The following is a 26,465-nucleotide window of genomic DNA, read 5'->3' as shown; positions in this document are numbered from 1 at the left end:
TTCACTTGTTCAATGAGTTCAATGACTCAAATAAGCATCGGCTGACTCGGGACAGTGATCAATTAAACTTTTAATCCTACATAGAGCCCCTTCAAGAGTGATTTAGGCTTAGACTATAGGCCTATTGGTGTACAAATACCAGTGAATGTGATTCTGACAGTACTTTTTTGTAGTTGTTTAATAGCCTAAATGCATTTTTTTTTCAACTGCATGCATAAAGCCGCTGACATCTTTGGCTGGGCCCGGGACAAAGTCATCTGAAAGGGCCCCCAGACCCACTACATGCAATGTAATGAGGACCCAATTCTGGGGGCCCTTCTCCCTGGACCCTGGACAACTGACCCCTTTAATACAAACAATACTTGACTGGGAATATGTTTTACAGAATCCCCTCCAAGGGAAAAAGACCATAAAATATTCAGCGTAGGCCTATTATCGGTAGTAGGCCTAATTTCGGAACGCAAACCATGACTTTTATTCTGATACAACAGGTCTCCACCAGCCGGAAGTTGTTTTCAGAGCATCATTCCTTGACTATCTGCAGTCTTTTTAGGGATAGTTGGGATCTCGCTAAATGTCATTCTTGTGCTTACGTTAAAAAATAGTCTACAACCAAATGGTGTAATTAAATCTTAACCTACTTGATTGGGTATTTTGATTGGACCTACCAAGGAAGGACAAGAGACAAGGAGTCAGATATACGTGAATTAGGTAAGGCACTGATGCTAGGCAGTCCATTCCAAATGCTGTTCGTCGTCGTGATTTCTCATCTCAGTCCTCCTAACGATTTGTGTTGTTTATTTTTCTCTTCCTTTCACTGTCACAATATAAAATACGTTGCTTACTGAGTGACTACTAGGCTAGCAGAGTTGAGACACCACTAGACGTTTCAGAGCTTGTGGGCTCCATGTAGCATACACCATGGTCCAGGATGTGTAGATGTGGATGTGAAAGATGAAGGCTCCTGATATTTGGTGTGTTGGTTCTGCTAATCATGCAGGTAGGACTTAAAGGTGCACTGTGTATGATTGTGACCAGAATAGCTATTGCAACTATCCTGCTCATTGTGTGCTGCCTTATTGCCAAATGTTATCTTTTCAGGAATGTTTAAATAAACCAATATTTACTAGTTTGTGCAGTTTTAAAAATCCCAGCCATAAAGAATGGCCTACTTGGAATTTGGTGGTGTGGTAGTAAGTTCAGGGGGCGCCGAAGCTACACATACACCATCTGGTGTGAACCAGGCTAGTAAGTTCTTGTGGAAAAGATAACATTTGTGAATGGGCAGCATAGATTCTGGAAAGAAACTGCAACAAGAAATTACACAGTGAGTGCACATTTAACAGTCATTTTAGCACCACTGTCTATTTATTTGGTTATCAAAACTAAGTGTCATCTCTGTTGTAGAATTGTCATTCAGTTAATCTGATGGTGTTATTATCCAGTGTATGATGATCAACGAGTGAGTAAATTAACTTACTCAGGGCTAAGAAAAATAGCTTTGTTTATCCTGTGTACGGCTACAGTTGTGGTTCTGATGACATTCATAGTGTGTGTGTGTGTGTGCGCGCGCGTGTGCGCGTGTGCGTGTGTTTCAATGTGAGTGCTGAACAGGTCCTTAAGTAACGAGTGGCGATCACTAACCAACATGGCATCAGCTCCTGCACAGCAACCCACCCTCACAGTGGAACAGGCACGAGGTAAATACAGGAAAAGCATTCAGTCACTACAGATAACATAAGATAAGATAAGATAAACTTTTATTGTCTGTTTGCACAGAAATTTGTCTTGCATGACACTTCTCCACAATCCACATGTAAATGCACATTAAAGACAGACAAAACACAACATGGCCTATAGAGTCTAGTCATCTAGGTCCATAAGCTGTTAGGGCTGCACAGTCCAGTAAAAATGTAAAAAGTTACTAGTTAAGTTACTAAAAAGAAGTTTCTAAAAGTTACTAAAAAGAATGAAGTAGTTACTGATTAAGTTACTAAAATTAATTTACTAAAAAACGCCTACTGCTCTCCCCTTTTATTAATCTAGTAGTTAGGAAATGGATCGCACTCAGTTTTTCTTCTTTCTTGTTGTTTTCTTTTTATTTGACATTGCAGGGACTGACATGACAGACGTTTCGGCTGCACAGAGCCTTCTTCAGTGTCAGCCGAAACGTCTGTCATATCAGTCCTTGCAATGTGCAAATAAAAAGAAAACAACAAGAAAGAAGAAAAACTGACGTGACGTCTCAGCTGCGATGCAGACGTGAAATCTCGTGCTCGTGAAGGACTAAGCCAAAACCGTGTTATAACAACCTAAATCTTTATTAGTACCCTTCCATCGAAGATGTCAACTCACACACCAACCAAACCCAGCGCCAAGAGAGAACTGGAAATGTCCCCAGCGAAGAAAAAACCGAAAGAAGCAACCTCCATTTCTAAAGACGACCTCGATGCGGCCATTTTGAGCGGAGTTAGCAAAGCCCTCAAAGAACAACAACGAAATTTCGATGCGTCGGTGGCCCATGCTGTGAAGGAAGCCTTGGATTGTGCCCTGATACCCCAGCTTACAATTCTAAAAGAAGAGATTTCCACCGCTAACGAAGTCATCCGGAAAGTAGTATCAGACGTGCAACATCAGGCTAGCGAAACACAGAAGACCTATGCTACAGTGCAATCCCTTCATGCTACAGTTCGCTCCAACAAACATGACCTCAATGACGTTCTCACACAGCTAGCTAAGCTGCAAGATAAGATGATCGAAATGGAGGACAGAAGTAGGCGAAATAATCTGAGGCTGGTCAATCTTCCGGAATCAGTTGGGGGCTCCAACCTGAAAGCATTTGTGGTGGCCAACCTGCCCAAGTGGATACCATCCCTAGCAGGACAACGCATTGAGATCGACCGCTGCCATCGCATATACGATGGCAGTATCCAGCCCAGAGGAGAGGACCAGAAACCTCGCACTGTTATTTTTCGTCTCCTGAGATTCTCCGACAGACAAGATATTCTCCAGGGAGCCCGCAAAGCCAAGCCCAAACACGGCAACTCTGATTTGTTTTTCTTCCCTGATTACAGTCCCCAAACATCAGCAAAGAGGAGAGAATTCGTTCCGGTCATCGATAAGCTGAGTGACCGAGGCATTCGGTCTTTCCTCCTATATCCCGCGACACTAAAGGTGGAACACGGAGGGTCTCAACTGTTCTTCAACTCCCCCGCAGAGGTGGAGAGATTCTTGACAACCCATGAGCCAGGTGAGCGACCACCGAGATACCCACAACCACAGCGCCAGGAGGACCGCTATGGGGAACAGCCACATCCATCATCGCAGCGCCAGAATCGCGACAGGGAGCAGCCTCCACCAGCGCAGCGTCAGAATCGCAACAGGGAGCGGTCACCTTCACCATCCCAGCATCAGAATCGCGGCAGGGAGCGGTCACCGAGATCACCATCGCAGTACCAAAATCGTGGCAGGGAGGACCAGCGACCGGGATCCCCACCGTCACAGCACCAGAGCCGCAGCGGGGAGCAGCTGCTGGGATCCCCACCATCACAGCACCAGAACCGCAAAGGGGAACAGCTGGGGTCTACACAGGCATCACGCCAGAATCGCAACGCAAGCCCCGTGCAGAACCGTGATGCAATCCCTCCTCTCCCCGATGCAACACTCATGGAAGTAGCTAACGACTGACATTGTGGGTAACTACAAGTAGGGGCAATTGGTGTCCAGATTGGAAGTTTAAAGTTTAAAGGTTGGTTTGTGTGACCTGACACTATTAAGATTTAGTATCTCTTTACATGGGTACAGCTATGTTGCTAGAGTTTTGGAGGTCTTTCAGCGAGCTAGAGGCTATCTGCGCTGCTGTTGATAATGCCACGGATCAGTGTTCTGCAAAGCCTGTAGGAGCTTTTAGCGTCCTCGCGGCTTGCACCTGTTATCTGTATATAGTTTTTATGACCCCCTTCCCTTCCTACTTTTATTTTGTTAGACGGTACTATTTTTGGTTGGTATGTGCATATCTAGTCCGAAAATGTTTGCTACGCTCAGCACACATGATGAAAGAGTTTTGCAGATGCCACTACATCGTTACACCACTTGATTTACTGTAATGGATGGTTTAAATGCAATAACGTGGAACGTAAATGGCTTAAATTCACCTATCAAGCGCACGCGATGTCTGGAATTTCTGCACAGTAAAAAAGTCGCACTTGGCATCATTCAGGAAACCCATTTAAAAAGTTGCGACGTGCATCGCTTTCAGAACAGACGCTACAAAATCATATCATCTTCTTGTGCTCCAAATAAAACTAAGGGGGTTTTGATTTTGGCTGCTAGAAGCCTCCCATTAACTGTTCATCACACGTATAGTGACGACCAGGGTCGATTTACTTTTGCAATCATTACTGTAGGTCAGGCAAAGTTAGTGGTAGCCTCGGTTTATGCACCTAACATTTTTGATCCAGATTTCCTCCACTTTGTTAATGACAAACTTTTGGGAATGCCGGAATACAACCTCGTGATTGGCGGAGATTTGAATTGCGCCATGTTTGATATTGATAAAACAACATCTGTCGCAGATCCTCGCCTCTCTTTAGCCCTGCAGAAATTTGTCACTGAGTTACAACTCGTAGATGTTTGGCGATTTCATAACAAATCCACCAGGAATTATACGTTTTATTCAAATAGGCACAAATCTTTCTCCCGTATCGATTACATATTTTTAAGTCAATCTTTAGTTCATCACGCAAAACCAGACATCTTGCCCATTCTGTTGTCAGATCACGCTCCGGTACTGTGCCTCATTTTCCCAAAAGGTGTTCCTCAAAAAGCCACTAGATGGCGCTTTAATGACTCCTTATTGTTGGACAAGAATTTTGACACTCAGATCCGCGACAAGCTGGTTGAATTCATTGAGATTAACAAACAGGGATGTCCGAATGCACAGATTTTGTGGGAGACCGTGAAATGTTTTATAAGGGGTTTTTGCATTTCTTTCTCGTCTAGTCGGAATAAGGCAAGAAAGAGACGTCTTGAGGAATTGGAGTCCAACATCAAAGCCTTGGAGTTAGAATTAAAACAAAATTCAGCCAGCACTACAGCTGGTAGACTTAAAGCTTTGTGTTCAGAATACAAACAACTGAATCTAGTTAAAGCAGAATTCATCCTTCAACGCACTAGGCAAAAATATTATTCTGAAGGAGAGCGGCCCAGTCATCTTCTAGCCCTTAGACTAAGAGAAAATGATTCAAAAGCTAATATTTTTGCAATTAAAGATCCAAATGGATCTATCCTTACTGATCCAGCCTCTATTAATGATGTTTTTCGGAAATTCTATTTAGACTTGTATACCTCAGAAGTCAAAGGGGATCACACAAATAGCAGATCTTTTTGGATGGTTTGGACTTACCTAAGCTCTCTCAGGAGGAAGCTGAACAACTAGAATCTCCCCTTACTCTTGATGAAGTTACTACAGCGCTTAAGTCTCTTAACAGAGGGAAGTCACCAGGTTTAGATGGTATTCCACCTGAGTTACTTTTATTTTTGTGGGACATAGTTGGTCCTCTCTTTTTGGATTCCATGAACTATGCATTGGAGACTGGTGTCTTTCACAGAGATCAAAATAGGGCTCTTATCTCTCTCCTACTAAAGAAAGGAAAAGATCCCCTGGACTGTGGTAATTTTAGACCCATTTCCTTGATTTGTTGTGACGTAAAAGTTTTTGCTAAGGTGATTGCGAATAGATTAGATACATTTGTGAGTAAATTAATAAATCACGATCAGACAGGATTCCTCAAAGGGCGCACGGCATCAGACAATATACGTAGGCTGTTTCACATCATAAACAATGCCGACACCTGCCCGGAATCTATGGCTGTTTTTTTCACTTGACGCAATGAAAGCGTACGACAGATTGGAGATGCCATATATGTGGGCGGTACTGGAAAATTTTGGTTTTGGGACCAACATTTCTGAATATGATAAAGGTCCTATACAAATCGCCATCAGCATGTGTGTTAACAGGGTCCAAAATTTCCTCACCTTTTCAGCTGGAGAGAGGCACACGTCAAGGATGCCCTCTCTCTCCCATTTTGTTTTGTCTTTGTTTGGAACCCTTGGCGCAATTAATTAGGCAAAGCAGGGATGTTAAACCTGTCACACTCTATGGCGTAGACCACCATATATCACTTTTTGCTGATGACATACTTTTGTTTTTATCAAAGATAGAATCATCAGTCCCTCAAATATTAAAGCTTTTTGAACAATTTGGTCAGCTTTCAGGGTACAAGATAAACTGGGATAAATCCATCTTAATGCCACTTAATAATACAGGCAAGAGTAAAGCTCCCCAAGGCATTCCGACTAAGGACTCATTCACTTACTTAGGTGTTCACATTTCTTCAATAATTCCACAAATTGTGAAGGAAAACTTTGTTAAGTGTTTACAAAATATTCAAATAGATATTAAAAGATGGAACAGGCTACCACTATCTTTGCAAGGAAGAGTAAATATAGTAAAAATGAATATTTTGCCTCGAATCAACTTTCTGTTCTTTATGATCCCCTTAGCCCCCCCTCCCAACTACTATAAAGATATCCACTCATCAATCTCTCAATTCATTTGGAATGGTAAGCGCCCCAGAATAAAGCTAAAAACATTACAGCGACCTAAATTATTGGGTGGTCTTGCCTTGCCAAACTTTCAGTTTTATCATTGGGCCTTTCAGATAAGAGCGCTTCATATATGGATGGACCCCAGCTCAAAAGTCCCCTGGAGATCTATAGAGGAGGCTATGGTTAAACCCCATAGATTAGAAGACTTGCTTTTTACTGGACTTGGAAGATCTAATACGAATCTTAAATTTGGTTGTATAATTGCACACTCATTAAAGGTTTGGAAAGAGGCAGAGAAATGCATGGGTGTCCCTCTACATACAGGTGCATTAACTCCTCTCTGGCATAACAGCAGATTCCTGATTGGTGGCAAGCCATTCCACAACTCACACTGGTTCACACAGGGCATACATGTGGTAAATGATATGTTTGATGGTGATGGCCTGCGTTCATTTCAGAACCTTAAAGTCACATTTAATTTACCCGGCTCATCATACTTTGTCTACCTCCAGCTACGCTCTGCTCTTAAAGCATATGGTGTGCCGTGGGACCGTCCACCTATAAGTCATTCACTGTTAAGATGGGTTCAACCTTCGAATAACTTAAGAGGCAGAGTCTCTCTTGTTTACAATGCTTTATTACATAAGTCTGCCGGACAGCTAGCAATAGAGAAAATATGGGACAGAGAACTCTCCACACACAATCAAGAACTGGATTGGGATGAAATATGGATGAATCTCTCTCACAGCTCAAAGAATCTAGCTCACCAGCTAATTCACTACAAAACTATCCATAGAGCTTACGCAACTCCTTACAGAAAGTTCCGAATGAACCGTGCCCCAAGCTCTGTCTGTAACATCTGTAATAATCTGCCTGGTACGTTCTTACATATGTTTTGGGAGTGTCCTATAATTGTAGATCTGTGGTCTAGCGTAGTAAAGGACCTCTCAAAACTGCTGGACATCAGCATCCCAAACACACCACACATTTGCCTCTTGAACGATTTCACCGATCTAGAGTATTCCATTATCCAACAGAGAATGATAATGACAGGCTTCACTGCCGCCAAAAAGGTGATTTTGCACTCATGGATTCACCCCCAAGTTCCACCTCGTAAACTATGGCTTAACTACTTGGACAACATTGTTAATTTAGAATATCACACAGCTAGAGTAAACAGAGCCATGCCTTCCACGTTGCAAAAATGGCAATCATTTCTTGTAAGAATTCAAGACTTAAACGGTCGAGCTCACCTTCAGTGAGTTTAGGTAGGTGTAAGTGATGCATGTTTTTTGTGTATTTTTTGCTCTCTCTTTCTTCTTCTTCTTCTTTACTCTTCTTAGCTGAGTGCTTTTTATTTCTTTTTGTCTTTTTTCCCCCTGTAAATACCCGTGCAGACCCTTGGACTGAAATGATGTTCTCAAAGGAATATATGGACTGAAGGGACTATATGGACTATATGACCACTGTATATGCACCAGTGCTTGTTATGAATGTAACCGTCTAACCAACCCCCCCTCCCCATAAAAGCAATAAAAAGTTGATCACAAAAAGAAAACAACAAGAAAGAAGAAAAACTGAGTGCGATCCATTTCCTAACTACTGGATTACTTCAGAGACGCACCAACAATACGGAAGAGAGTGGTGTGTGGAAGATAGCCTCCCATTTTATTAAGCAACGCTATAGAATGAGGGAGAAAAGAGTGTTTATATTTAATTCTTCGACAGCAGGGCATTCTGCAACGTCTTCCAGAAGGAAGGAGCTCATACTCCTGGTGTAACACATGCAAAGGGTCCAGAGCAATCTTGTCCGCCATTCTGAGAGTATGTTCCGTGCAGCTTTCCAAGAAATGTTACACATACACATGTCATGAAATAATCATACGTTGTTGACAACATGAAAGGCTTATTTTGTTTTGTTTTTCTCCTTTATTAACCTGTTATTATATTCTAAAGTGATACAACGAGTGTGTGACTCTAGGCTTGATGAGAAATGTAGTCTGTCTGTGTGTGTGTGTGTGTGTGTGTGTGTGTGTGTGTGTGTGTGTGTGTGTGTGTGTGCGCATGCGTGCTTGTTCATTCGCATGTCTGTGCCTGCATTTGTGGATGAGTAAACGAGGGGCACAGCTGCAAGTTCTGGGCCCTGTGTACAACCAGTTCCGGTTCCAGTTACAATCTGGTGCGCCACGGGACAGGACGGAGTTCATGGAGGGAAGAAAGTCACGGGAGCATCTTCAGATGTGGAAAGTAATTTTCTGCTTTATTAGGAGCAGTGCCAAAACTCACATTTCACGTTGTTCCATCTTCCTCAGAGTCCGAAGAGGACTCTTAGTGTTTGCACTGCTTCAAATAAAGACGGAAATTACTTCCCACATCTGAAGATGGTCTGGGGCCTATACTAAGAAATCCAGTTTAACCAGTTTTAGTTTTAGAGATAAATCACCTAAGAAAAAGAGAGGCTCTTCTATTAGATGGTTTACAGCTTACTTTAACTCCTGGTTAGCTCCTGAACCAACTTCTTAGTATACCCCTCTGGTGACTTCCTTCCTTATTTGTTTCTGGGGGTATTTTTTGGGGGGTAGTGGTGCTGAGCGAGGTGATCCAGGCCTTCTCAGTGCCGGAGAACTCTGTGCGTATGGAGGAGGCGCGGGAGAGCGCCTGCAACGACATGGGCAAGATGCTGCAGCTGGTGCTGCCAGTGGCCACGCAGATCCAGCAGGAGGTCATCAAGGCCTACGGCTTCAACAACGACGGAGAAGGTACAGTAAGAAGGGCACAACTACATGGTATTGGCAAAAACCTCACCATAGAATACGCATCAAGGTACAGGGGTCATCATATGATACCTGATACATATTGCAATACACTACATATTATACCTGGTCATCAAGGCCTACTGCTTAAACGACGACAGAGAAGGTACATTAATAAGGCTATAACTACATTCTGGCTAGGTTTATGCTGTCTATGACTGGGTCTAGCCTGGTTCCTACCAGACCTCCGTGTGTGTGCTCTGGAGCCCCCTGGTGGCACTCCAAACACACACATCGGTCTGGGAGCATGTGGCAGGATTCAATTTCTGGACTCAAAAAATAATGCCGAGCATTTATCACTTCAATATCACTGGCAGCTCACATTGAGGAGTCACAGGTCATATTATAGACCATATTGACGCTTTAGAGATCAACAGAAAATGGTTTTGAAAGAATTTGTTGATATTGAAGCAATAAATTCTGTGATTATTTTTTTCACTGTAGAAATGGAATCCTGCTACATGCTCCCAGACCTAGTAGTGGAGCTCACAAAGCTGTGCGGAACTACAGGTCGGGCAAGAGCCAGGCAAGACTGGGTCAGGGGGTCATGATGGACTGTCATCTTATTGCATGCAAACGAGCAGTTGGACATTCTAACATTCTAACGTAACTAATTCTACTCACCTTGTAGCCGTTAGTTTTTAGCCTCTTTCATTAGCCTTAGTCTCTAATTAGTCTCTAATGTCTTTCCCTAAGCCACTGCTTTTAACATCTCTTATGTACCTAACATCTTTATGTACTTAATGTGCTTTTAACATCCTCTTTAAATTCTTTACTCTTTTGCTTCATCCTTGTGTTGGACATTGTTGCCAGTGTTGCAACTCTACACTGCACCTAGATGTCTTGCTTATTATCCAATATGCCTTGTTACTTTATTATTTAATGTTGCTTCTGTTACTGTGTGTTGGACAATTGCAACTTTACACTGGACCTTGATGTCTTGTTTAATTTCTGCTACTTTTTAATGCATCCTCCTCTTCTTTACTCTGTGTTTAAATTGCTCCTTGTAAGTCGCTTTGAACAAAGGCGTCTGCTAAATGCTAATGTAATGTAATGTAAAAACAGATTGGGATTTTATTTCCCAGTGTAGCATCAGGTAGCAGCAGGTTACAATGGCAGACTGGACTGTGGACAGACTGTAATCCATTGACTGGCTTGCTTTACACTTTTCACGCTTTTTCTGCCTTCTGTTGTTGTTTAGGCGGTAATTGATTCCATGAAGAAACCTCAAGGTCAACTTGACATTATGGGATGCCGTTTTAAGAGCACACGAGTTTTGAAGCATTTTTGCATGTATACATTTTTTTTTTGGTCATGTTCGCATGTCATTTTATATCATAAAAGCAGCAAGGTAGGGGTGGCTGTAGTATGGGCACACTTTTTGTGTTTTTTTGTTGTTGTTGTTTCTATGTTGTTGTTAATGACAAAATGTTATAAGGATTACAAGCACAAAGAAACGGAAATGGCTTCACCAGAGACAGCAGTGCAGTCAACATTCCAAGAAGTTATTTACGCATATTACATATTTTTGAAAACATATTGGGTTTGGATTCTCGCTGTCACATAGTTTTAGAATGCAAATTTCGAAACTCCTGGTTTAAACATATCGCACTTAGGGGGCTAAAATGCACCTTTCACAGTGGAGTTCTTATACATAAGCAGATTTTTAAAATATCCACATACATGTAGCCAGCATCTTAAACAAATGCCCCATTCTTTTCTGTGTATTTTTGATGCCACTTGACTTAATGTAACGCAATCAGCATAGCCTCAGCCTAATTCTGCACCGTTTTTGGGAGGACAGTGTGTTTAGGGACAGCCTCAGCCCCCAGTAGAGCTCCTCTTCTCAGTCTGGTTGAGGGAGAGCTGCTGATTGTCAAGAGGTTGGATTTGCATGGCGCCAGTGGGGTCCCACTGGAACTTGTGCGATGCTTACTTAAGGTCTTAGGTCAAGGTCATAGCTTTGCTTTTAGACCTTCCCGGGTAGATATATGAGGGGAACTGCACGCACAAGACTTTCTACACAAATGCAAAAGTAATGCCTAGTTTAACACAGAGATGGGATGGGACCACGTCTCAAGTCTTTCCCATCAAGTCTGAATCAAATCACAAGTTAAGACACATTTTTACCAAGTCAAGTCCAAGTCTTACCAAAGCCAAGTCAAGTCCAAGTTTCATTTTTTTTACCAAGACCTTAACAAGTCACCATGTATTCTATGCACAATCTTGACAACTACTTCTGGTCAGAAATGCATTATCTTTCCACACTGCGATGCATGTCCCCCTTTACCAGTTGCATTCTTAACAAAAAATACACGGGCGTACTGGCGTAAGGGCAAATCATTTAATTTCAATATTTTCAAGTAGAAAGGCAAAAAAATATATATTTAGACTTGACATGACATTGCAAGCCATTGCAAGCTAAAACCGTCAAGTCCGGCCCAGCCGTGAGTTAGTCAGCTGGGTACTAGACTGCTACGCAGGCAACCCGGGTTCGATTCCCGACCCGGGTCATTTCCCTATCCTCCTCTGTCTCTCTCTCCCACTCGTTTCCAGTCCTACTCTTCACTGTCCTGTCTAAATAATAAAGTTGACCCCCCCCCCAATAAATAAATAAATGAACGGCAGAGTCTTAGAGTCAGAGTTGCAAGTCATTCCTAATATTTTGAATAACTTGGAAGGTGAAAAAGTGGATCACACTCGGGTTCTTCTTTTCTTCTTTTTTATTATTTATTATTTACATAGCAGCAGAAGTGTAGACAAACGTTTCGGCTGTTGCCTTCGTCAGTGTCTCAGTAATATTTTGAATAGGAAATCATTCCTAATATTGCCAAGTCAAGTCTCAAGTCATCAATTTGTGACTCAAGTCCAAGTCACAAGTCCACATCTCTGGTTTACCACATACACATGTGCACATGAGCGTGCACCCATGCACACACTTCAATTCATGTCATTAAATTCTGCTTTGCTGTTGTGGTTTTCCGTCTATAACAAAATAGTATTTTCTTTTTTTTTTTCTTTTTCTTTTTTTAGGTGTTCTTAAATTTGCCCGGCTGGTGAAAATGTACGAGACACAGGACCCAGAAATTGCAGCCATGTCAGTCAAGCTGAAGTCCCTCCTCCTGCCACCCCTTTCCACACCTCCGATTGGTGGAGGCATCCCAGCTTCATAGGCCTGTCAGTCATCACCGAGGAAACCAACTCAAGGGGCAGCATGGCTGGGGTCATGTTGTTATGGGCAAAACATGATGTTGGGGAAAGATGCCTGGAACATTTTTGTATTACTAAAAAGAAAGGCTCTTCTAGTTGCGTTAGTCTCGCTTCCTCAATAACATTCCCATGTTAACCATTTCTTGGAATCGCCACTGCTTCTTGTGCCAATACACACCACCCACTGCCTTCGCATTGGCTAGAAGTGAGTGTATTTTTATGTCCCCAAATCATGTCCATATGCCTTGTTATTTATTTATAAGTGCTCTTTTATTGGTTATGATTTTATGTTGCCCTTTTTGTTCAACACAACATTAAATCTTTGAAAACAGAACATCATGAGGGACAATACAAACAAAACTTGCCTGTGTGTAAATACTGTCATTTTGTTACATGTGCGTCTTATTTGAAATGAGTACATCAACCAGTTTATGTTGTCAATTAATAAAAAACATGTTGATAAGAATATGCTGTAATTAATTTCACTTACAGTCTGTAAGGGAGGACACTAAACACAAAACAAAAGATATCCTTAAGCAGGCAGTCATCTGCAGAAATACAATATCCACTCAACTCCTATAAAGTGGCAAAGCTTTATTATTTAACCTGCTATATGATGCCATTCGCAACCAGCAATCACAGACAGGAATAGGCAGAGAGAGTAGAGAGAAAATCTCTGATAGTGGTACATGGCCTGACAATTCCCAGTTCAACAATAGTTGCCATATACACCACTCAACCTGAAAAATGTGTGCGCGTCAAATAAGTTGGAGATGAGGAAATACTATTTGTAACCAATTAGGCTACTTATGCAGTGTTTTTAACACAAGTCAATTCAGGCTACCTTCTGTTGGCATGTGGGTCAGTTGGCTCATCCTTCCTTAGAATGTGCAGCGTTGCTATGGACGCACATTCTCAAATTTCTTCACCTTATGCTGCGCACGTCAGTTCTTGTGCGCAAACAACGGCAATATTCTGGCCTGTCTTCCCTAACTATTGCCATGGCAAAACCGTCAGCCGAAGAACTCTACGCTTTCAATATGCGGAGAGAAACTTGGTGTAAAATTGAGTTTGACAGTGAATTCATGAAGCTACGCGAGAGAAGGCACTTCACCTGCCATCTCCAAAACAGCCTCGATCTGGGAGCGCAGCAGTCATTTACAACGCTGGACCGAAGCCGCTGGATGCAAGGCCATCACTGTGGCCGTCACGTCGAGCGAAAACATTTCGAGGAGAGCAGTGAGTTATGTCTTCATTTAGGCTTACCTTTTCGTTGACAAATGAAGATTTGGAAAAAATCAACTTCTTTTATTTTGTCTTCATAGGGAATGCCCACTTGGCGTGAAGGTGAAGACGACGCAGAATGACACAACTAGACAGTTTAAATAATAAATAATACAACAACAATAATATAGTATTAATTAATAAGAAAAAATAATAGTGTTTTTTCACGCTTGCCTCGTAAGACCTAGGCCTATCTGATGATACCATGGCCTATTCTGAGGCTGAAGGATGGGTTGGGATCATAGAACGTAGGCAAATTCGAGCAATTCGAGTATTTTTTAATAGGCCTAATGTTGTAGCCTCCTAGATGGATCAAGAAACAGGATTCCACATTGTCATGGAAATCTGATTTATTAGAAACCAAATTTAACATAAAAAACTAGGGCTACTTTTGACCACATTAGGCTCTGTACAGAAAGATGCACTAAAATCACATAGCAACTTACTACTGTATTTGTGTCCAAACAGTACTCCTATAGCTCTAATGAATATAATATCATTTTAATATACAGAATGAATATAATAGCCTACACACAATCTCCACTACAATGGACAGGTAATATTATCTGTTTCTATAGTCATGAATAGCTTGTGAAATACTTGTGAACAAGGTTGGTGACTTTGAAATACAGAAATACTGTATCGAGTCAGTGTTAAGTGCCATAAGGAAGTGGTTGTGCAATAATTAAAAAGGTCAGCATGTGTTGATATTTACTTTGCAAATTGTAAACAATATCCAGCAGCACCAGACTCCTCTGACGTATACCATATTTTTTTCCAAAACTATGAGGGACATAACAAACACACACACACACACACACACACACACACACACACACACACACACACACACACACACACACACACACACACACACACAGAGGCTGTTCAGCAACACACACCAACATGACAGTACACACACGCACACCTGCACGGCAGAGGTGTGCACATTATACTTTTTACAGTATTTCTACACATGTGAAAAAAAAATCTTGGTAATCCTCCTTGTAATCCCTGTTTAAGATGAAGGAATACAAACATAAAGTGACAGATGCTCTCAGGAAGCTCTAGACAGGTGGTTGGAAGGAAACGAGGGAGTGTCATCTACAGTTGAGGGTGAGAATTGTGCACGTCCCAGGAAAAGGTGCAGGACAACGGCTGACTTGAGGTTTGGAGTGAGGAGTCTGCACACTTAAAATCATTTCCCCCCTAGACTTCTGATGATGGAGGACAATGGTCAAAATGTAATCCATGCCATGGAATAAAAGAATCAAGGAAAATAGGATTTTAGGTGTGCGGAATCCTAGCTCCAAACCAGCGTCCGCCAACAGGTCACATCTCAAAGTGGCGGAACATGCTCTCCACGTACTCCAGCACTCTCTGCCAGTCTGGTCCCCCAGGCCGCAGCATCTCTTCCACTGTCTGTTAAATAAGTAAGGAAGGAAGGAAGTAAGTAAAGAAGGAAGGAGGGAAGTAAGTTTACTTTTACAGCGCTTTTCACAGAACAAGACACTCACAAAGTGCTTTACAATTTGATTAGACTGTAATGGGATTAAGGGGAAGAGAGGGAAAGGATATACAATAAAGAAAATACAATACAAATAAAATACAATAAGATAAAAACAAGATAAAAACAGTTATAAAATAAATATACAAACTCAACAATGGGCTCAACAAAGAACAAATAAGAATTTAAAAGTTAAATGGACAGGGATACACTTACGGCAAAGTATGAAGACAGAGAACAAAGGGAAATAGCTACTAATAATGCAACAGGATGTCTGGCTCACCAATGTGGCTACAATCCCCACACTTTCCCCAGTCTTCAATGCCAGATCCAGATTGTCTTTCTAAAGGCAGATACAAACAGATGCAAACATGCACATTTTTAGACATGGCTTTTTTGGTTGTGCTCCTATTGGTTTACTTCAGTGTAGAGTAGCCTACTTGGATACACTTCCTACAAACTACAGTCCTGATTGTACATCAAGGTGTCTACATTAGAATGACACGACCATGTTACACAGGTGTCATATCATACACCATGAACACAGCAATGGTGCTTTATTCATGATATGTGTAATAATGTAATATTTTCAAAAGGTGTGTGACTCTTAGGTTGATCTTCAAATTAAGTCCATTTAAGTTGATGTAGGGTACTTATGACATATAACATCGCTCCTTGGGCCATGTGTTTATACCTTATTCTTAAAACCTGTGTTTAGCGGGAGACATCTTTCAGAGGCCTATGCATAAGTACGACCCAGAATATGCTTGCTGCAGGATATGCGTGCACATGCATGTGGTGGCGCAGGAACGTGTTGCCATGCATATTTTATGTCAATTTTGCGCATGGTACCACACCTGAACAGAAAATGCGCCCATACGTGTGTGACACATGCAACATTTTTACCTGCACAACTTACTGTACTTTGGTCATACTTGCGAATATTAGTTCATTATTTAGTAAATATTCATGAAAAGATCAACTTTGGCTGTAGACAGCACAGTTTCAATGATCAGCATGTTTTCAACACCTACACTGGCCACCATCCTACAGTGTACCTTTAATGACTTTACATGGGGACCAAATCAAGTTTTAATATGACCTACATAATTATAATTATAATGTTCGGAAGTAGAATTTCTGACAAACTCAAAGCATATCCGGCACCCAGGGTGGGCCCACACCCTAGGTTAAGAACCACTGTCTAGATGATAGCTCAAGTACAGTTATTCAGCATGTGCACTCATTCACACACAGTTGTGCACGTAAGATAAGTCACACAGCAAGCACATCCCGAGCCTGAGGGGTAATACCTTATTTCCAGGGAGTAGTGTGCTGTACGGTATATTCGTAGGAAGATAGGTGTGGTACACTGCACAGAAGGCCAAGCCATCTTCCCAGCTGCTGCTGAAGTTTGTAATGTCAATGTGCTGTCAACAGAAACCCACACACTGCTTCAGCCAATCACAACACTACAAATCACTCAAAGAAAGTTGTCAGTGTATGCTCTAAAAGTTATCATCCATGAAAAATATCAATATACAGGGCCAAGAGGGTGACGCCCAGGGTTGGGCCATGGCTGAACATGGCATCTATTTATATTCAGGACTCTAAATTAACACTTTTCATCACCAGCCAAAATCGTCTTACTAGCCAAACACACTCAATAATGGGTCAAAGTGCCTGGTAAGTTGATTTTTTCTACCAGCCCAAGTGAAATCTCATCAGCATTTGACTGGTTGGCTGGTGTTAATTTAGAGTCCTCCTGTATATATAGAGTAGAGTAGAGTAACTTTATTGATCCCCAGGTGGAAATTCAGGAATTTCTATGAGGGGACAGTGACATTGGGCACTATCGTGATGAAGCAGCGCTGCTTTTGCTAGGCAGCGCGCATGCGCACTTTGCTAGTTTGATGCATTCTGGTTCGAATTTTCCAACCACAATGAAACCACATGAAACTGGCAAAGTGCGCATGCCATGCGCTCTGCCTGGCAAAAGCAGCACTGCTTCATCACAAACGTGCCCATTGTGAGCAGTTCAAAGGTCAGAGGTCCTGACCTTGTAGCCCTGAGTTCTCTTCTGACACCAGCGTAAGAGAGAGTTCCTTCTGGAGCCCCCATGGCGACGCAAGAGCATACTGAAGCTGTCGTCAGACCTGCCAGCGGTGGAGTGCACACGGAAATGAGGAGAGATAGAGAGTTTGCTTACATGACATGGAGGGAAATTAAAGTTTGAGAGTTTTTGTGTGAGTGATTGCACAGGACGTATTCCAAGACGGAGGTTCAGTAGCAAATCAGGTCCAGTTAACCTGAAGGTAGTGGTAAGTCCTCTTTTGTTTACCTAAATGACACTTGTAGGCCAACTAATAGCAGGTGTTCTACTTTCTGTTGGCTAACTTAGCCAAGTTTATGACTTAATCCTTGTAAAGTGTCCAGAAATTTGGTGACAACACATTGCAACATATAATTTCATTTGTAAAGCTCTTCTCAAGGAACAACTTAAAAGGGAAACATGACCTACAGTCAGAGACGGTCTATTGTTAGAACTAAGAAAATCTTTGCTACTGTACCAACTACCATTGATGTGTAAGTCTCGCACCCACCTGACTTTACCGATCATCACCGATGAGACATCAGTGCCATGGTCATCATCCTGTTTACCTGGGAGAGGCATATATACACACCAGAAAATAATCGTAAATTGGGATCTTAACACAACTCCTCCAGGTGTAAACACATAGATGCAATCGTAAACAGAATACGGAATAATAAACAGAAACACACACATCATCGTGCACACTACACACACACATTGGAAGCCCATGCAGAAACACACTTGTGTAAAAACTGGACCAGCTATCCTGGCGCTGCAGGAGTCGGTCCAGCCTCCTCCCTGTACCTCCAGTCGACTCCCTCCCTGTCTCTTGACCCTGATGATTGAAGTGAATTCAGGTTTTTTAAAGTTTGGAGTAGAATAGCCAAAATCCAACAACAACAACACATACACAGACACACAGACGTTTGTTTTTACTATACGTGTGGGGACCTCCCAACAATTAAAAATACTTTTAAAGATATTGTGTTAAATGCAACCTGGTCCAAAAGACCCCTGTCCACTTAGAGGAAAGACATGAAGTCTATGAGCCTCACATGGGATAGTGTCCAGAAAAAAACACAGAACAGACCAGAGTGGAGAACCTTTGTTGCTGTCGCTACTTGCCGGGAGGAAAATGGGAAGAAAGTAAGTAAGTGACACACAGCGGTCTGAGGACAGAGACTCACTGCACTCCAGCTGTGAGAACGGACCCAGCACTTCATAGCAGTTTATACAGAGAGGCATGGTTTATGTTCCCAAGCACTGTAAGTGACAGGGCCAAAACGCTGAACCCTTGCTCCCAGCACTTAGCAGACCCAACTGAAGCAGACTACTGTGTATGTGAGGTCTGCCAAGGCTCCTACAAGTGTTTAGTGGAAAATCCCAAAACCAGTTTGCAGTCAACCCTTTTCAGGACCAAGCTAATACTATGGCTTGTCACAATTACGATGCAATTTTTTCTACATAATGCCATGGTGCCAATCTGACACAAAAACTATGCTCTTTTCCACACCGTTATTTTATCTCTTTCTCAAATATTGGCTATGTTTACATGAGACATTTAATTCAGAATTAACCCACTTTAATCCTAAAATAAAGCTTAATTCCGCTTTGAAAATGTCATGTAAGCCCTTCACACTTTGAAAATGAAATGAAAGATCAAAGTAGACTCAACGGAACTATTTAATTCTGAATTATTAATTAGTTAAAAACGTCATGCAAACGTAGCCATTGTTATTATTCAGCTCCAGCAGGAAACTGTGAGGACTGTGACACACAGGCAACCTGAGGACGCAAAACACGTTGTTCACGCCTAGAAAAAAAGAACCGTTATCAGTGTGCCGTTTTTTTCTGAAATTTCAAACTTGATCAACTTTTTCTGCCTCATACCTGCACCTGTATTACCTAAGGGTTGTGCACAAGACCTTTTATGAACTTTGTCTGATAAGAAACTATGAGACTGTCCCATTGATTTACCTGGCTGGCAGGTGCCATCGCATCCAAAGAGTTGTGGGAGACGCCGTCCTGGCCATGAGGAGGGCTAGGTGGAAGGGGCAGCCTGGAGAGACTTCTGAAAAACACCAACATGGCATCATACCAGAGCGTTAGGACAACACGCCGACTTGAACCGTCTATCACGTTGGTGCATCAGCACAGAAGAGGGATGAGACAATACTCTGAATTGAGTCACAACATTTTGCCTAGTCACTAATACAGAAGCTTCAACCTACAAATTAAAATTATGCGGCTATTCTTTGAATAACACAGTAAATTCCCAAACTAAAATTGGCAAAAAATGTGCATTTTATCTCCACATTTGATAAACATGTAACACTTCAATAATGTAAAAAAATATTAAAAAAACACAAGGAATACAGTTGCTTGCTTGAATGACAACAGATAACAGGACAACAATGAACCGCAAAAAGCTGTGGAAGGCAGGGTCGGATTAAAGCGATGGTTCGGAGTAGAATCACCCTAATGCCATTTGAACCGTGACACCCATCCACCTTTACACCCGAAGTGTTTTCTGCCGCAGGCTTACATCAACAGAGTTGCCGTGTTATTCGATGTTTATTCCGGATAGCTTGACTCAAGCGCATATGGATCCTGGGCACCGTCTCCAAACTTTCCCCACAAAAATAACATGTCATGACACCAAACTTCTACAGTATAACAAATGTGGTTTGTACTCACAAAAAGATGAATTTGAAACTTTGTACATAGTCCAGGAGTTTATTAGTAACAACACACGAGACGATTAGCTTTTCTGCTGCTAAACATCCGTCGACGTCACTTCCTCCAGCTGGGACTTTGTTGATGGAAACAAATACACGTGAGTCCGGAAGGCGGAAAACTCAAAAAGACAGCTTGCGCTACAACTAGAAATTAACCACTTCGGATTTAAATTTTACCACGTTTAATAAATAGAAGACGATGCCACACTCGTGCATATATCCTGGCTGTGGACTAAAACACAAACCTTACAATAAAGAAAGTCCCAGCTGGAGGAAGTGACGTCGACGGATGTTTAGCAGCAGAAAAGCTAATCGTCTCGTGTGTTGTTACTAATAAACTCCTGGACTATGTACAAAGTTTCAAATTCATCTTTTTGTGAGTACAAACCACATTTGTTATACTGTAGAAGTTTGGTGCCATGACATGTTATTTTTGTGGGGAAAGTTTGGAGACGGTGCCCAGGATCCATATGCGCTTGAGTCAAGCTATCCGGAATAAACATCGAATAACGCGGCAACTCTGTTGATGTAAGCCTGCGGCAGAAAACACTTCGGGTGTAAAGGTGGATGGGTGTCACGGTTCAAATGGCATTAGGGTGATTCTACTCCGAACCATCGCTTTAAGATGGGCTGGGGCTCCTAGCCTACAGGTTGCTGTGCCCCACACCACCCCACTCAGAAGGCAAATTTTGCAACAAAATCCCATAGACAGTGTCATAATAACGAGCAAGGAATTAAAGATAATGTCAAACTATGGAGAGAATAAATAACAAGATTTTACAACTGTTCTCAATCGGGGCCCCCCTGGCAGGTAGTGGCCCCTAGGCTGCAGCCATATCTAGCCAGTGCATTAATCCGGCCCTGGTGACAGGTAAACTGAATGAGACTTGTTGGTTGGGCTCACGGGCCAGCACTCTCACCTTGACCGCTCCGACAGCATGACAATCTTCCGTGGGTCCCTCAGCCCCAACCCTGGCAGTGTCCTCCTCTCGTAATCCGTCACTCCCCTCCCGAAGCCCCTCACCTCTCCCTTCACAACAACAAACACCTCCTCCGGCCTCCTCATCCCTCGTTCCTCACCGCTCATTCCATCCTTGGTCTGCCCGTCTCCCAACACCTCCTCTGTTTTTTTGTCCCTCGTTCCTTCACCCCCAGAGTCTTGCACGGCCGCTATCTCAGGCTGTACCCCGCCGCATGTGCTCTCAGTGGTCTCTCCTCTGGTGTGGGTATTTTGGTCCAGACACGCTGTGCTCCGAGGCCTCCTCCAGACCTTCAGCTGCTCCTGCCCCTCTCCATCCACCTCCCCTGGTTTGTCCCTCATCCCCAGACCCCCAGAGTCTCTCACACTGTATGATGTTTTCTCCGTCTCGGCCTCAGCTGTGGTCTGGCTACTTTGGTCCAGGCACAGTGGCCTGCTTCCCTGGGCCTTGAGTTGCTGCTCCTGCTCCTCCATTCTGCCGCAGGCCTCAGAGTACAGGCGCCTCAGCTTCTCCATCTCGCTCTCCGCCTGCTGGAGTCGTTCCTGAGTGTCCTCCAGGCGCTCTGCTGCCTCCTGCTGGTCGAGGCGTAGTAGCAGCACGTTCTCCTCGGCTTCCATGCGCAGCCGGTCGGCCACTGCTACCGCCACCTGCAGGTCAGACTGGAACTGCAGCCACTCTGCCCTCTCGGTCTGTAAAGAGCAGGACAAACACAAGTACACTACACTATGTAGGCTACTGTAAATGGATGTATGCATGCCTTTCTTCCTTAATATGAAAATATACAAGTCTGGCGTCAAATAGTCTGGCATTAATTAATTCTGCCATGAAAAGTATGCATGTATGTTTTCTTTTCAAAATAAGAAATAGCTCATTCCAAGCCCTCCAAGTTTTCCATTAGCAGGCCATAACTTCTGTTCTGCAAACACAGCCGTAAATGTTGTTTGATCATTGCTACCTATGTTAGAGCTGCATGAACCCATTCTAATGCAAAATGAGGGTCCTAGCCTTTAAATGCATCTTATTTCATGCTTTTATGTGTTTCAGAGGCTGAGATATTAAGGGACTTAGGCATTCAGCAGACGTTTTTTGCAGGTGCTTTAGGCTAAAATGGGTCAATGAATAAATCCAACGACTGACAGAACTTTAAAATATCAGTCTGTTTGCTGAAATCCCATTTGTATTTGCATGGTGTAGTAAAATGTCACAGAGCAGAGGGTGATTCCTTACTAGCAGATGCACTCAATACATCAATACTCCTGTACCCTCTGTATGTGTATGTATGTGTATGTACTTGGTTGTGAGTGTGAAGACTGTGTGTGCAAATGTGTGTGGGTGTGTAGGTCAATGGTGTTTGTTAAGTAGTGTGTGTGTGTGTGTGTGTGTGTGTGTGTGTGTGTGTGTGTGTGTGTGTGTGTGTGTGTGTGTGTGTGTGTGTGTGTGTGTGTGTGTGTGTGCGCGCGCGCACACGTGTGTTCCTATGCGGGCAGGCAGCTGGGTGTGGCATGGTGTGTATGTGTGTGTCCGTGTGTACATCCGTGTGTACGTGTGTGTGTTGTGTGTGTTTGCTCTGCAGTAGCAACAGATCAAACCTGTAAGCCTGCTGAATACTAATTCCCATGGCAACCTGACACATGGCTGTGAATGCATGGACAGTTGGGTGGCAATACTCTGTCTCACTAACCATCTGAAATAAACTGTACAAAATTGATAACCATTCGGCTAGTTTTAATGAACTAGCAGGGTGTCTAAACTGAACAGGGATTCTACACTGAGTTCTACATCTCTTACTGGACAAAAACAATGAATACGACCAAAGCATCAGAAGAAGTTGACTTTGGAATGGAGAGCCTCAAAAGCGCTTTCGGCTCATGGAGACAGAGATCCAAGTCAGGCCTGGTTCATAACCCAACACTACCCCATCTCTCTCTGCATCTCATGTCCTGTCTCGCAATAATTCACGATACCATCATACTAACCAGAAACAAAACTGTTTAAAGTGTGTGTGTGTGTGTGTGCGTGTGTGTGTGTGTGTGTGTGTGTGTGCGTGTGTGTGTGTGTGGTACGGAGGAGAGATGAGGGAAATGACCTCTGACCTCCAGTGTTTGCTTTAGGCTCTTCACTTCCTGTGTGAACTGTGCCCTCTCCATCAAGAGCTTCTTCAGCTCACCTGAGAAACACACACACACACACACACACACACACACACACACACACACACACACACACACACACACACACACACACACACACACACACACACACACACACACACACACACACACAAGCATGAAGATACAGCAGATGCACACCATCAAAATCAAACCAAACAGCATGAATAAGCACAACAATCAGACAGGGCCGGCGATAGGCATAGGCAGACAAGGGGGTCGCCTAGGGCAGTGGTTCTTAACCTGGGGTGCGGGCACCCCCTGGGGGTGCGCCAGAGATTTCAGGGGGTGCGCGGAATTTTGTTTGTGTTAAGGTTGCGACCAAAATTCTGCTAGCAAACATTATAATTAGGCCAAATCAAAACCATATTAAAACATATTTTGGTCCCCATGTAAAGTATTGATTTATGTATATCAAACAGAATCATTGTAATTAATCACTTAAATCACTTTTAGTGCGTATACACATGTAGAAGTTTGGGTTGGGGGTGCGCGGCTTGTCTTGGGCACAGGTAAGGGGGTGCGTTAAGAAAAAAGGTTAAGAACCACTGGCCTAGGGCACCAAATGTCTTGGGGGTGCCAGTAACACCCAAAAGTTACACAAAATTCAAGTCAGGTGAAATAAAACATTAAACTTCACATTGGCAATGATTATTCATGGGCATTCAGCATGTATGCAGGTACTAGATCAGCTGTGCTCAATTAGATTACATTGTGCTTACACACAGCAGTTTCTAAATGCACAAAAAGGAAAGAGGGTGTTCGCCATGGGCACCAAATTGACTAGAACCGGCCCTGCAATGAGAGTAATTTGCTTTGAAATTGTCAGTCTTTCTCTCTTTCTCTACCTCTCACTCTACCTCAACCACCTTTTCCGTGAAGAAGGCAGACAAATCTCTTGTGTTCTTCTTCTTCTTCTTGTTCTCCATGAGTGTGAAATGGGACGAGATTGCACCTGGCTGGTCACAGATATGGGTCAGTAGTACACACCTGCGACTCGAGTCCCACGCCGCATTCTACTACAGCTATACTACAGAGGTGTTAAAAGCCTACTGTTCTCAGACATTCTGGCTCATAATTCAAGCCTACCCCATCTCACCATCCCACTCATGTCCTGTCTCCATCATAATAAAGCCAATAATCCTGATTAAAAGGGTCTGTGTGTGTTTGTTTATCTGTGGACTAGCCTAGCTAGGCCATGCCCTCCTAGTGACCCAACACCTTCAGCATTGTTTCTAGTCAGGCGAGGAGCAATGCAAATCTCCAGAAAAATCGGGAACTCCTCCCACTTTGTCGGGAAGCAAACAACCAGTAGCAAACCAAGAGAGGTGGGTCATGACAGGTCAACGAAACGTTAATTGTTATGCTCTTGGTCAGACTAAGTCTCGCTGAGATCTGAAAGTCTATGATAATCAGGCTCGGACTAGCCTACCAATGCATCTTGTTCTGTAAAAATAAATAATTGAAAAAAAAAGTAGTCATGTGTCAATACTGTTTGTGACAGAGATCTGACGGTAAAGCATTGCAGGAAATAAGCCTCATTCCGGTCACAGGTGAGGAAGATTAAAGGCACGGTAAGTAACTTTTTCACATTAATTAATCAACTTAATTAACTCAATGATGAAGTTCAACTACAAACTGTTGCTAGCGTCGCTCAAATCACTTAGCCTTTAAAATACAATATTATACATTTAAAAAAAACATTTAAAATATTTTCCCTTTAAAATATTGTCCCTTCCCTGACCCGTGGATGCATGTACAGTATTGTAGATCGCTAGACTCACCCAGCACCTCGACCACACCCTCCTGCCCGCTGCACAGTCCCAGCCCCGCCCTGTGTTGCTCCAGGAGCTGCAACAGTTCCACAGCCACACCCTCTGCCACCGCCCCCTCCATGGCCCCGCCTCCGGCCAACGACACGCCATCACCAACGCCAGCGACCATGTCCTTCTGTTGTGCTTCAGGTGTGGCAAGCCACTGGGGTGTATGCACTGCCGAGCTCCTTCTCTCCTCAGGGGCCGCAACAGGGGAGACCGAGGCTCCCTCCAGATGTGGGGCCGATGTGGTGATGGTGGTGGTGGTGCCAGCGGTGGCACCTCGTCCCCAGCCTCTGGGAGGCTCTGATCCAGCTTCAGCCATCAGGAGGACGTCCTCTGCCTGGACGGGGGAGTTGGGGGAGGGGGAGGGTGTCATTGGGGTGACCACCACACCAGACGGGGACTGGGTTTTGGCGGTGGGTGATGGCAGGTGGGCTGGAGGGGAAGAAGGGGACGATGAGGAGGATGGGAGCGGCATCCCTGTGAGGTCTGGTGCGCTGGGGGAGGAGGGAGGGGTCTGGAAGAAGTCGAAGTGTGATCCTGGAAGAGAGGAGATGAGGCACAGGCTTGCTTACTGATCAGAGAGAGAAACAGAGAGAAACAGAGAATAAAGAGTGGAGCATGGGAATGAGAGAGAGACAGAGAGAGAGAGAGAAAGAGAGAGAGGGGTAGATTGAAGAGGGATGCAAACAGAGAGAAACGGAATAAAGAGTGGGGCATTAGAATGAGAGAGGGAGCGATAGAGAGAGAGAGAGAGAGAGAGAGAGAGAGAGAGAGAGAGAGAGAGAGGGAGCGATAGAGAGAGAGAGAGAGAGAGAGAGAGAGAGAGAGAGAGAGAGAGAGAGAGAAAGATTGAAAGAGGGATGCAAGTGAGGTTGTAGCCTCATAGCTGTTTTAGGAATGCTGAGCATGCAGTGCACCTCATGTTAGCCTCCTACCAACACACAGGCTGCCAGACACCCAAAATGCTTACCTTACCTTTCAGATGGTAAGAAAACCACACTCTCTTCCTTACTCAATACAGACAGGGATACTGCTAAACAGACAACACAATCAATACACAACATCCACTACACAGTGGACTTAGCCGACAGTTAACCCCTATTGTTGTCCTCTCCTCCTCCCTCTTCTCTCCCCTCTCTCTCTCTCTCTCTCTCTCTCTCTCTCTCTCTCTCCTACACACAAGCTTAGACATACAACTTGTTTTTTTCCTCAAGCAGCTCTTGAGACTTGCAGCCTGCTCT

General features: G+C 43.4%; 3 protein-coding genes across 5 annotated transcripts; 2 read left to right on the top strand and 1 right to left on the bottom strand.

Annotated features, from left to right (window-relative positions):
* The first annotated feature begins 494 nt into the window (after nucleotides 1–494).
* Nucleotides 495–13,098, top strand: grcc10 (gene rich cluster, C10 gene). Of its 3 annotated transcripts, XM_063222298.1 has the most exons (5): nucleotides 495–711; nucleotides 860–1,000; nucleotides 1,615–1,700; nucleotides 9,192–9,368; nucleotides 12,456–13,098. In XM_063222298.1, exons 3-5 carry the CDS (start codon nucleotides 1,649–1,651, stop codon nucleotides 12,593–12,595), a joined length of 369 nt encoding a protein of 122 aa, XP_063078368.1. In that variant the 5' UTR covers nucleotides 495–711; nucleotides 860–1,000; nucleotides 1,615–1,648; the 3' UTR covers nucleotides 12,596–13,098. The 3 variants fall into 3 exon arrangements, with proteins under 3 accessions (XP_063078368.1, XP_063078366.1, XP_063078367.1); XM_063222296.1 differs by lacking the exon at nucleotides 860–1,000; XM_063222297.1 differs by lacking the exon at nucleotides 860–1,000 and having other exon boundaries at nucleotides 1,605–1,700.
* Nucleotides 13,099–13,530: 432 nt separating this feature from the next.
* On the top strand, nucleotides 13,531–14,042 carry LOC134468374 (spermatogenesis-associated protein 45-like). Its single transcript, XM_063222295.1, has 2 exons — nucleotides 13,531–13,871; nucleotides 13,958–14,042. The coding sequence occupies exons 1-2, from the start codon at nucleotides 13,565–13,567 to the stop codon at nucleotides 13,975–13,977; spliced, it is 327 nt and encodes a 108-aa protein (XP_063078365.1). The 5' UTR covers nucleotides 13,531–13,564; the 3' UTR covers nucleotides 13,978–14,042.
* Nucleotides 14,043–14,775: 733 nt separating this feature from the next.
* On the bottom strand, nucleotides 14,776–25,881 carry LOC134468373 (cytospin-A-like). The gene is made up of 10 exons (XM_063222294.1): nucleotides 25,189–25,881; nucleotides 23,330–23,403; nucleotides 21,177–21,925; nucleotides 19,496–19,589; nucleotides 18,260–18,353; nucleotides 18,027–18,084; nucleotides 17,483–17,579; nucleotides 16,737–16,853; nucleotides 15,707–15,766; nucleotides 14,776–15,338 (listed from the first exon to the last, which is right to left on the bottom strand). Exons 1-10 carry the CDS (start codon nucleotides 25,697–25,699, stop codon nucleotides 15,249–15,251), a joined length of 1,944 nt encoding a protein of 647 aa, XP_063078364.1. The 5' UTR covers nucleotides 25,700–25,881; the 3' UTR covers nucleotides 14,776–15,248.
* Nucleotides 25,882–26,465: the final 584 nt, after the last annotated feature.

This window comes from Engraulis encrasicolus, chromosome 18, assembly GCF_034702125.1.
Source record: "Engraulis encrasicolus isolate BLACKSEA-1 chromosome 18, IST_EnEncr_1.0, whole genome shotgun sequence".
NCBI lineage: Eukaryota > Metazoa > Chordata > Actinopteri > Clupeiformes > Engraulidae > Engraulis > Engraulis encrasicolus.
Note: the sequence above shows the minus strand (reverse complement) of the source record. Positions and strands in the feature narration are given on the sequence as shown.